This window comes from Triticum dicoccoides, chromosome 4B (genome assembly GCF_002162155.2).
Source record: "Triticum dicoccoides isolate Atlit2015 ecotype Zavitan chromosome 4B, WEW_v2.0, whole genome shotgun sequence".
NCBI lineage: Eukaryota > Viridiplantae > Streptophyta > Magnoliopsida > Poales > Poaceae > Triticum > Triticum dicoccoides.
The window spans coordinates 76827840-76840229 of NC_041387.1; the positions used below are offsets into that span (position 1 = coordinate 76827840).

At 40.4% G+C, this 12390-nt stretch overlaps 1 protein-coding gene and 1 long non-coding RNA gene across 2 annotated transcripts; both read left to right on the forward strand.

The window, feature by feature from the left end:
• The first annotated feature begins 3940 nt into the window (after positions 1-3940).
• On the forward strand, positions 3941-7831 carry LOC119292527 (cleavage and polyadenylation specificity factor subunit 3-I-like). Its single transcript, XM_037571338.1, has 6 exons — positions 3941-3978; positions 4756-5250; positions 5520-5565; positions 5643-5792; positions 6499-7197; positions 7754-7831. The coding sequence occupies exons 1-5, from the start codon at positions 3941-3943 to the stop codon at positions 6895-6897; spliced, it is 1128 nt and encodes a 375-aa protein (XP_037427235.1). The 3' UTR covers positions 6898-7197; positions 7754-7831.
• Positions 7832-9390: 1559 nt separating this feature from the next.
• Positions 9391-10416, forward strand: LOC119293376. The gene is made up of 3 exons (XR_005143037.1): positions 9391-9513; positions 9613-9735; positions 10353-10416. It is a non-coding gene; the product is annotated as an uncharacterized LOC119293376 (long non-coding RNA).
• The last annotated feature ends 1974 nt before the right edge of the window (positions 10417-12390 follow it).

The window sequence follows — 12390 nt, forward strand, 5'->3', positions numbered from 1 at the left end:
CTTGGGAGGTTGACCAGGGTGAAAGTCATTTCTCCGGTCATGAAAGGAGTCGACAATGACGACGCTTTAGAGCGTCTTTCCTTTTGTTTGCACCGTCGAGGTGTTACCCTCAGCCACGACCTCTATAGCTTTGGGGGAAACCCTATATCTGTTCAATCATATTATAGTGGCGCTATGGCGTTGTATCCCTCCTTGTGGTCATCGTCTTTGGAGCTGGTGTTGGATCGTGGCAATGGTTATGGAAGTTGGATCTCCTTGGTGTGTCTGCGGGATCACCTTTGGTTGGTTATTGCTATGAAGTCGGAGTGCAGAGTCCCTGTGATGATGATGAGACAAGCAGCAAGTGGTATGTTCGGTGATCTTCAGTGGTGCCATAATTGCATAATTCCCGTTCTAAGATCTCTGCTAGAATCGAAAACGCGCTACCCTCGGTGTCGGTGGCTTAGTGATTGGCATGGACCTTCATGTGACTCTGCATGTCCTCAGTGGTGTGGGCTGTGTCGGCGGTCGTTTATGGCAAATAGGAGTCGTGCTCAGGAAGAAAGGGTGGCGATGACGTGTACTCGAGGAGAATTGATGACAATGACGCTACCGTGCTATCTCGGTGAGGCTTTCTTCATAATGTTGTATATGAGGTATCTTATATGTGCCGCTCAGCGAATTGTGATGATTTTTGCTGAATTTTCTATTAATTAACTAGACAGCTTTCTTTTTCTTCATTAATAGACGAGGCTACTCTCTTGCCTCCATTTCGGGAAAAACAAATAGTAGTACAAGCTAGGCTGCTGCCAACACATGGGTGCTTAGATGAGGTGCTAAACACACTAGTAGAGTGTCCGTGCGTTGCCACGGGCTCTTGAAACAGTTTATCAGAATTACATGTTAAAATCCACACATACAAACAATATAACACAAACTGAAGTCCATTATTGCAATGTCACAAGCTGAGTGATGTTACAACTTAACATCTATTACAAAAATATATTAATATCTAGATGATGCGCTTGAGAAATTCTTTTACAATATAAGGAAAGTCTACTCTAGCTTCATTCCCGTGATGTTTTAGCAAGTATAATAAAAAAATGCTTCCTCAATTCATACCCATCCTGCAGGAAAAATAAATGTAGTTTGTATGCAAAATTCACGGAGAAGTTCTTAAAACATGTAACCCACAATACTCACCGTGCAAACCGGCTTGACCAATTCTTTACCGTTCCACCAGAGCATAAAATGAAAAAAAAATAGCCAGAGACATTCCTGGAAAACTTTCAATTAATATTATAAATAATATAATGATAACAAAAGTAAATATTCTTGTTACGAATTCATTACCCGTCTATACTCGTTGGAACACCGGCCGGAAATAAACGATGCCATTTAGATATATCAGAATTCCACCCAGGCAGCTTTATTTCGAGTGCTTCTTTGAAATCCCTTGAAAAACTTTTTAATTTCAGTGAATGTCTCAAGTTTTTATCCTCTGACGATTGTGATGATTGAATAGGATCCAATATATAGACGACGTGCCTCTTTGTCGATGATGTACAGGATGTATCGGCCGATGGATGCATAGGGAAGATAAATCTACAAGTTGAGATATTAGAAACTAAAACAAACCATGATTACAATGGTCAAATTATTTCATTTACCTTATTGCAAGATGAGATGTCGGTCTCCATCCCAGGCCAGCTATCAAATAATGTTGCCAGCGTCTGGATAGTTTTCTTCTCACAAAACTTCTGACCTCGTGTTGACTCTAGCAGCATGGACTAAGTAAAAGAAAAATAATAATGTTTCAACATGTTGATAATAATGACACCTAGAATGAAGAGTTACAGTAACTTACACAAAATCGTAGATCCATGTAGTGTATAGGAGGGTCTGTGAACAATACTCCCTCGTCACATGCCAGCATAAGCACGGCGGTGTTGAAGCAATCATTGTCCATGGGCTGCTCCATGTTAAGTATGAACTTAAGTTTCTTAAGACTTTAGCTCATTGGATCGGGTGTGGAGCTCCGGACCCATACCTTCCTGTAATTTGGATGGTAAGAACAATAATATATATCCGCACATTAAATATTGATACATGATACTTACTCCAAAGATCCAGCATCATTAATCGACACGATGTATTTACAGAGGCCGGCAAGTATTTCACGTTGGTCCATAAGAATGATAGTGATTGGGGCGGGACGTTTCTCTTCGACCACGTCAGATGTATCATCCAGTATCTCAAGATCAGAATTAGATAAAGTTTCTTTTTTGAGAGGTTGATGGTACATGGGACATCCTTTTAACTTATTAAGCTCTGAATCAAGCAAAATAATTGCTAATTTTTGTCGAAAATGTTTCATATCCTCCTACAAAAAAATACAAAAACATTTTAAAAGATTTTTTGATAAAGCATTATGAGTTAATGTATAAAACTAAAATACCTGCGTAAACTGGTCTGACAGTCCATGTGGTGTCCAGTATTCCATATAGTTTAGCATGAACAATCCACATGATACGCTATAATATTATAAAATAATGCTTTAGAATATCACACAGATGAATCAAAAAACAAACTATTGAAAGAAGTGCTTACCCATCGGTTTGTATTGCCTCCTGAATTTGCTCTACAACCGTCCATGTTGTAACATTGAGATCAGGCAACTTATGACTTTTGATAAACTCCGGACTATGCTCTGCACGTTTCAGCCATTTCTCGAGCCCTAATAACTTTTATAAATATATATGAGAAATGTTAATGATGAAGTCAAACAAAATAAATGCTAAGATGATAAAAGAAATAGATAGTTACCGTAGTAGCAAGGTCATTGCGGTTGACATTCTCACCAAGTGAGTCCAATACTTGGATCTCTCGTTTTTTGGCGTTGGCAACTGCTAGATACCAATGGTAGCCTGGCATGTTAATCGGGATGAACAACTGGTGTAAATAAGATACAAGTCACAATCACGTTTAGATATAGTTATTAATAAATCATTAAACATATGAACTAAATAAAATAATACATAATTATATGCATGGATTACGAGACAAAAACTAACCATATCTTGTTGTAGATAACTATTAACATGACGCACGATGCGATGATATTTTGATGGGTCTATGTCTCTTTCCCCGTCTTCTTTTATCTGGCCCGATACAAACGTGCTACTCCCTCCTTCCATCTATATAGGGCCTAATGCGTTTTTCAAGACCGTCTTTGACTATTGATAAAATTAATACTACATGACATGCATAATGTGAAAATTATATCATTGAAAGCTCCTTTCACATACGAACTTGATGATGTACTTTGTGTAAGTTGCATGTCATATATTATTGCTCTAACATTTGGTCAAAGTTAGCCTCGAAAAACGCATTAGGCCCTATATAGATGGAAGGAGGGAGTAATAATATGTACCTTTTCACCCGCTCTGTTTTGTAGATGCTCGTGAGCAAGCATGCAATATATGTAAGCATTTATCACCTGTAAATAATATTTAGGTTATATTTATAAATTATGATATTATATATATAACCAATTAAATACAAAGATTCTGCAATTGGTCTTACACCGTCATGTAAGAACATGTCATTTTTAATAAGGCATTCCAAATCGTCTTTTGCTAACAAGGCATCTCCAATGTCCACAAACTGGGTATTCTTAGGGGCAGACTTGATTGATTCGATGACTATAATAACTCTAGGGGTACAAACATAGTCTATGAAATTCATAAAAAAGTGAGCCAGCTTAGTAAACAATAAAAGCCAAATTAGTTGAATAGAAAAGACAACATCACAAAAAATGTTGATAATAATATAAAAAATACCTTGTGGGATAACATGTAAATTAGCATTCTTTTTTGGTTTATTATGAGATATAACCTCTTCGACGTGATTATGTTGTGATTTTCCGGCCCCTTGCAGCGACATTGCATCTGAACCCTCAATGGATTCTTTCCGTGCATATCCAGAGTCATCATCCATGTATACTATATTCTGAAAAAACAGAAATATAAATACACCATTCATTTTATCGTATATAATATAGATACAGAGTAAGGTTAGTTATATGCACCTCTTCTCGCGGTGTTTCAGTGCGGTCTGTCATCGTTGCATCAGTGCGTAAGTCGCAATCCATCGATTTATATCTATGCTAAAATATATTTAATATTTTTTACTACATCATAAAACTATATATAATATATAATAGAACTGAATTTGAAAATAAAATAACTGTTTTATCTAATAATAAGAAAAGCATTTGGTTATATTAGAAAAAATGCTGCTTAAATCATTTTACAAACAGAACAATTCGGGGAAAACGACAATCTGTAATTATACCATGATGAAATGTAAATGATATTTCCGACTGCTTCATATTATTATATGTAGTATATAATAAACCAATTTGATATTATTAGAACTATATGTAACACAACTTATTCGTGTGCAAAAAATGTTGTTTAAATAAATATTATTAGAAACCACGGGCTCTTTTTTGTATTATATTTCCTACTAAAACATTACGGATTTTTTAAAAAGGTTACGATATTCAAAGTCTGTTCTGAAAATTAAAAAAATGTTTGTGGTTGTAAAGAACTGTTCACATTTCAAAAATTGTTTATTTTTTTAAAAATGGATCTCCTTTTCGAATGTTGTTTAAATATTCAAAAATTGTTTGTGGTCAAAAAACTGTTCAAATTTAGCAAAATTTATATATATATATATGCACAGTTGATTTTTATCCACAGTATTACACAGGGCCAGAACAAGCTGGACCAGGCCCAGCACAAGTGCATCACAGGCGACGGCCCACCTCCCAGCGCGACGGCACACCTCCCCCGCCTCCCGCATAACTCGTGGCCACCTACCCCGCCCCATTCACCTTATCCTTTCACTCCTCACTCCACTCCTCACTCCCCTCCGCCGCCGCATCGCCGCGCGCGTCGACGAACTGCCGGCCGCGCTCCTCCGCGCGCGTCAACGAGCTGCCGGCCGCGCTCCTCCGCCCCTTCATCGTCTACCACTCCGCCGTCTTCGGCAACTTCAAGGGTCGCACCATCCTGGTTCGCATCCAAACCCCTCCTCCCTCTTCCCGCTTAGCTCTTCTTGTTCTTGTTGGGGGAATCCGACTGACTGGCTCTTCGCTGGTGCCCAGTTCGACTGCGGCATCCACCCGGCCTACTCCGGCATGGCGGCGCTGCCCTACTCTGACGAGATCGACCCCTCCACCATCGACGTCCTCCTCGTCACCCAGTAAGCAACCGCGCCTCCATCCCCACCTGCGCATATCTGCGTTCCTAACGCCTAATTTCCGGCCTTGGCTTGGAATTGCAGCTTCCACTTGGTTCTTGTTGGGGGAATCCGACTGACTGGCTCTTCGCTGGTGCCCGGTTCGACTGCAGCATCCACCCGACCTACTCCGGCATGGCGGCGCTGCCCTACTTTGACGAGATCGACCCCTCCGCCATCGACGTCCTCCTCGTCACCCAGTAAGCAACCGCGCCTCCGGATTGGAATTGCAGCTTCCACTTGGACCACGCCGCCTCGCTGCCCTACTTCCTCGAGAAGGTAGGTAGGTAATACGCATCGGAGGTCGATGTTCTTATGCTGTTTGGTACCTGAATTTTCTTTATTTTTGTTTGGAGACGACGTTCAAGGGCCGCGTGTTCATGACCCACGCCACCAAGGCCATCTACAGGCTGCTGCTCTCGGATTACGTCAAGGTCAGCAAGGTGTCGGTGGAGGACATGCTGTTTGACGAGCAGGACATCATCCGTTCCATGGACAAGATCGAGGTACAGTACCTTATTTTCGCTTATCTCGTTGTTTCCGGCATGTGTAAATGTGAACGACTTGATCCATTTGGTTTGGTATGGAATGCCTGTAGCCAATACGATGATGATTGATAAAGCCTGGTCGGTAGGAAACTGGAAACACTATATTTAGAGGAGAAAAAGAAGAACAAATAAAGATACTACTCCCCCTGTCTCTGAAAAGAAGGCATATAAATGTTGTCCGAAGTCAAATGGTGCATAGTTTGATCATGTTTGTAGGAAAAACCATCAACAACTACAATAATAAGAAAATATATTTTTGTTGCATATCCAATGATATTAATTTGGTATCGTAGTTCTTGATAGTTTTTCCTACAAATTCAGTCAAACTCTGTTCTTTAGGTAGATGGAGTTGTTGCCTACATATATATTACATGCCTGGGTAATATTTTAAAGTGAACTTAGATTTAGTCCCCCCCCCCCATCTAGCTAGCTCCTGCTTCCCGCCTTTTGAGCGCTTATGTGTCAGTATTAATTCTGAATTGTCAAAACATTTAAAAGTCGTTGTGCTGTTGGTAAGATTAAGATTTAAGAACCCTATATTATCTGGGCATTGCTTCCAAATAGCAGGATTTTTTACCTTTACAGCTGAGGCCTGATTCTGCTTGTGAGGATTGAAAGTCCACAGGGAGAATGGACATTGTATTAATATATAATTGTGATGCAGGTCATAGACTTCCACCAGACACTTGAAGTTAATGGCATACGCTTCTGGTGCTATACTGCTGGCCATGTACTTGGTGCTGCCATGTTCATGGTGGATATTGCCGTTGTTCGCATTCTTTACACCGGTGACTACTCCCGTGAAGAAGACCGGCACCTGAAAGCTGCTGAGATCCCCCAGTTCTCCCCTGATATTTGCATTATTGAGTCAACTTATGGCGTGCAGCAACACCAACCCCGCCATGTCAGAGAAAAGCGCTTCACTGATGCCATCCACAACACTGTTTCTCAAGGGGGGCGTGTTCTTATCCCGGCATATGCTCTTGGTAGAGCACAGGAACTGTTGCTTATCCTGGATGAGTATTGGTCTAACCACCCAGAGCTCCATAAGATTCCATATTAGAAAAGGTACGCCGATCTACAACGCCAGAAGCCCCGGTACGCCGATCCGTGGTGGTTCCTCCTCTACTTCTTCCATTTGTTGCTTCCCTAACCTGATCTCATCCTCGCTGTTCTATCGAGGCGCCATGGCACGGCCACACATGGAGGGCCATGGAGAAGACACGGCCACGGTGGTGCAGCCTGTGGTCCACATCGCCGGCAAGAAGAACCACCACGAGGTCGGGTCACGGTGGTGCAGCCTGTGGTCTTCATCGTCTACCACTCCGCCGTCTTCGGCAACCCCCACCACTTCCGCGTCAAGGTGAGACAAACGGCCCCTCCCCCCTGCCCAGTACCCGCGAATGGACTACGGTCTGCGTTTTGCTGTAATTTGTGGCTAGCTATGTGAGCGTGTACTTCTACTATTAGTATTAGGAGAAGAGAGAGGGAGAGGTAGAGGGAGATATACAAATGTATGTGCTAGCTATTGTGAGCGTGTACTGCTACTATTAGCTTTAGGAGAAGAGAGAGGGAGAGGTCGAGTCATGTGCAAACAACATCAAAAGTAGGTTACAATGGCCTCAAACGAGGTGCTTATTCTTTCAGCTAGTACTTCTTCAAGATGCCGCACAGTATGTAACATTTTTGACTCCCAACTTGGTGGTAGTGGACATAATAAATTATGTAGATTACTTTTTCTAGTCTATTATAATATATGTGAGCAGACAACAGTGTTGAAATAAAGTAGAGAAGAACTGGCAATATGCTCTCAATAAGATGGTGCTAGAAGTCAGCGCAGTATATTAATGAACATTTGATTATTGATCAATGTATATATCTTGCTGGCTCCGGCTTGATTGATTCGGTGGGTCTGTCAGGTGGTTGTTGATGCCGGCACCGGGAGCGGCATCCTCGTTTTCTGGAGCGCTCAGGCCAGCGCCAGGACGATAGTGAGGGTTTCTTTACATGCTATTTGTAGGAGCAGAATACATGTTCTTTATAATGCGGTCTTGCCTTCATATGCAATGGCTATAATTTGAATCGGCATGTTTGTTTATTTTGTTGGTATAAAACTATAGCGGTGCTTCACCTCTTCTCTGGATATATTAAATATATTAAATGTTCTATGCTAAGTAAAATACCATCGTGTTACAACCCACTCTGTGCTATTTATAATATTAGACATTAGTGTTATTTTTTTGAACCTTGAACAGTAGGAGAACCTCCTACTGTTTTAAACTTATATTAGAAAAACTTTGTACAATTTACATGATATCTTTACATGTATCTACCCGCCAGTTTGGGGGGTGGAGAGAGAACTAAGCTATGGAGGCAAGTATGAGAGGGATAAGATGTTTGTGTTTTTCATTGACCCTATAGGTAAGGAGAGAGAAATCCTTCTTAAGTCTGCCAGCCAAGATGTCTTTGTTAGGGTAAAATTAGGAAGCACTGCCATTAATAAATTTGGCTTTATGGATACTTTTAGACTATTCCATCGAAGCATTATGTCTCATGCAAATTCTATTACATGTAATGATTTATTATTATGACTCTGGTGATATTTATCTTCAGAAGATGATTAAATTTGTTTGTTTTCTGGCATGTTGAAACACTTAAGAAGTTAATTGTTTGTTTTTCTGGCTCAAACCATGGTCATAACTTAAACAGTTAGGTGTATGCCACACTTGCGATGTTTAGAATAGACTGTTAGCCTATAATATCTGAAATAACTGTTTGTATTCAGTTGCATCCCATCTAATAGGACTGCTTGATTAGATCTAAAAAGAATTGTATTGGCTATGATATTTTTCTAACCTCGCACTATCTCCAATGGTGTTCTTTTTTTGGATTTTGATGGTATGCCTGACCAAAGCATGATCCTAATCTAGTAACTGTTGCCCTTTTACATAATACAAATATCCAGAAATTTTCACATACCTAGGGGACCTCGCCTTCTTGGTGCTCCTTGCTTACATAAGGTACTCCTAGGGAATTGGTGCTCCAAGTATGGGTATTATGATGCTTTGCTATCTGTGATGGGCGAAGGGAGAGTAAGGAGGGGGGGTGAGGGATGGCAGAGGAGGTTAACATATATAGGTAGGCCATGCAGGGGAAGGCTGAGTAGCTGATATATTTCTAGTTTTACCATATATACTTACGTATGTTGTAGATATCTTTCCTTTTTTTCATCAAACACACCTCATAATAAATTAGAAAAGATGTCAGAAATCAGAACTTACTAAAAAATTAAATTGTTGTATTAATTAAATAAAGAACTTATCATGGCAGATAATTTACTGATTGCATGCCATATAAAAACAAAATATCTTATTTGTCTATTTAAATATTGATTCTATTTTTATTATTGTTCAGTTTGAATAGGTAAACATGACTTTTCATACGTTTAAATCAAGTTAAATAAACATTAAAATAATCTAAAATGTTTTGTTTCTGATAGATGGCAATTAACAACCTTTTGTTTTTGTTGTATGCACAATCAAAACACAGATGCATCTAATGCATCATCGACCTGTTACAACGTCAACATCATCTGGGTACGAGCGGCCGTAGGTCACAAGGGGGCGTGGAACTGTTGCAGACCATTTGTGACAGAGCATAATCCAGCGACTTTGCCCAGGTCGGTACATCCTCTACACGACTACATGGTATCAACTTGAAGAAAATTATTCCTTTTTTTGCTTCCAAGACCTGATATCCTCCTCGATGATGTATCGAGGTGCCGTGACCAGGCCTCAAAGGCAGGGCCTGGGCGAAGAGGTATCCCCGACGGCCAAGACAAGGCCACGGTGGTGAAGACTGTGGTGAGACAGAGCTGACTCCAGCAAATTTGACCAGCCAGGTACATCCTCTACACGACTAAACGGTATCAACTTAGTATAGTAGCTTAGTAGTAGTATTGTGAGTGGTCTTGTTTATGTCGAACAATCACTGAACCAGATATGCAGGCCTGGGATAATATATGTGTGGGTCTCGATATTGTTAGTGGTCTTGTATATGTTAAGCTTGATGATAAATGCACAAATTGTGTAAGACAAACAGATTGTTTGCTTTGTTAAAATCTCATTAACGTGCAAAGCAAGATGCATCGTTGTCTTGGTTTGCTAGGATCCAATTAGCCAACCCAAATCCCATATATAAAACATTAGCAGGATAGTCTGTTTAGTAATAAGAGCCATAGAGTTCATTGTTTTCCAAATAATTTATAACAAACACTATGAATTTAATTAAATGAGAACTAAAACCTAAATTGCTTGATGATTTCCTTATTTGAAATATTAAAATTGCTAAGCTCAATTGTGGCATAATCACATTTTTTAAAAATAACAATGGCGTCAATCAAATTTATAATTTCAAATGTATCTGACTGTTGAATATCAGTCTCTTTTTTAATCAAAATTCTTATACTTTGGTGTAGTGGTGGCTATTTGATTTCCCTGTACAAATGTCTGTTTTCAGTGCAAATGTGTCCCTTGATCAACTAAACTGGGTGAATGTAAAATCATGGGGAGCCTTGAAGCCTTCTAATGTAAGAGTATGCTCAACTCAATTTTCATAAGTGAGTCCATTACATCATTCTAATAGGGTCAAGTTAAACTATAATCTGCACGCAAATAATGCAGGAAATGATCGTTGGAATTCAGTAACACTTGAACCTGAGGTACATAGGTTCCATCACTCTATAAATATGTAAAAACATAAAGAACGTGTTTGTACAAGTGTAAGAGTAATTTTGAACATTACTTTGTTTAATACATGTTGATTTTTTCTTGAATGCATGATGAACATATTTCAAAACACATACATACAATTTTTTAATAGGCATGACAAAATTTTAAAACTAAGTTGAGTAGTTTTTTCTTCGGCGGGAAAAAAACATGAATTTGGGTAAAGCATACAAAGAAACCTTCTGCGGGCCCATAAGAGTGCCATACATTAGAATAAAAAATAAGGCAAACACTTGAAGAGGTAAATAGCAACATGATAAATAGACATCTAGCTCACAAATAGGATTCGTTTTCGTCCAATATACTTAGTCAAAGATGCGATATATATATATATGTCTGGCTCTAACATACCTACCATTTTAGTTTTAGGTTTTATCTATATGTACTGATCAATAAGAAAACCCATTGCTGTCTCTAATTTTTGTTTTCTATTCAGGAACACATAAAAGATAATCAATGTTTATTTGCAAGCATGGAATTGAAGGAATCGGCGAGAGAGGCAGATAAAGGAGAACTTGAAATTTATATAATATATGCAAGGTACGTGCCGTATGACAATCATATTTTTATTTACTACTCGCTAGCTGGAATGTGTTTTTTACTACGAAGAAAACCTCGTATAGTATAGCAGTGCGTGTATGGATGGAGTTATACTATACGAGGTAGTAGTAGTATATGTTGCGAGGCACTGAATATCTGAAAACATCACCTGCCGGTGCACCTGGAGCACCAAACCTGGTCCAAACTAATATGGCCTTCTGTTGACACACGAACACGTCACGTGTACCCTCGACGCCGGGGGTGATACACCGCAGCTCACGTCGAAGGAGACCCGACCGACAGCGCGATACGCAAGACAGTCGACGGGCGCTTTTGCAGACCCGAAAACCCCACACCCCCGGGAGGGACCCCGTCAGGGAGTGCGGCGGCTATGGGCTGCCCTAGGTCGATTCGCTCGCCCCTAGAGCCTCGGAATTCGCAGCTCTCAAACACGAAGAACAGAGAAGAACGAGAGAGAAAAACGGTGGAGAGATAAAACGTAGACAAAAAAAAGTAGTATATTGATTTGTTCGATTGTGTGTTGTTTAATCGGCCGTCACCCCCATCATATATAAGAGGCGGCTGGACTTCCCGTACAAGCAAAGGATTTATCTAGGCTTTCCTTACAAGAAAATTACATCAATTCACGTCCTAGAGTCCTAGTTCTGGTCCCACTCGGATTCAGCCAGAATCTGGTCCAATCTTCTGTCTAGCTCCTTGCGTGGGTCGTGGAATCTGCATATGACTTCCGATGGAGACGGTTCAAATATCAATTTTGTGTGTTTTGACGAGGCCAACAATCCGTATGTTGATCACTTTTCCAAATAAGGCCATCTTGAATACTCTACGGGGTCATCTCTAATTTCGAGTCGGACTCGTTCATGTAGCTGACCGGACCGTCCGACTCTTGCAGCGTCTCTGCAGGTCATATACTACGTCGGATGATGATGACTCCAAAAGCAAAGTTGACCGTTTCGATGTTACGAACAACTCCCGTGTTGAACACTTTTTCATCCGAAGCCATCTAGATAAGTATTTGAGCCCATCTTCAGCATCTGGTCGGATTGGCCTCGACAGTTTCTACTGTTCACGGCGGCAAGCTTTCCCGGCAAGGTTACTGTTCATGGCGGCAAACTTTCCCCGGCAAGGTTACTGTTCATGGCGGCAAGCTCTCCCGGCAAGGTTACTGTTCACAGCGGCAAGCTCTCCCGGCAAGGTTACTGTTCACG

What these genes read in the sequence shown, in the direction of transcription:
- LOC119292527 (XM_037571338.1), top strand. Translation starts at nt 3,941, where the DNA reads ATGGATTCTTTCCGTGCATATCCAGAGTCATCATCCAT. An exon ending in TATCCAGAGTCATCATCCAT is followed by an intron (nt 3,979 to 4,755) that starts GTATACTATATT and finishes AGTATTACACAG; the next exon opens with GGCCAGAACAAGCTGGACCA. An exon ending in TGCCCTACTTCCTCGAGAAG is followed by an intron (nt 5,566 to 5,642) that starts GTAGGTAGGTAA and finishes TTTTGTTTGGAG; the next exon opens with ACGACGTTCAAGGGCCGCGT.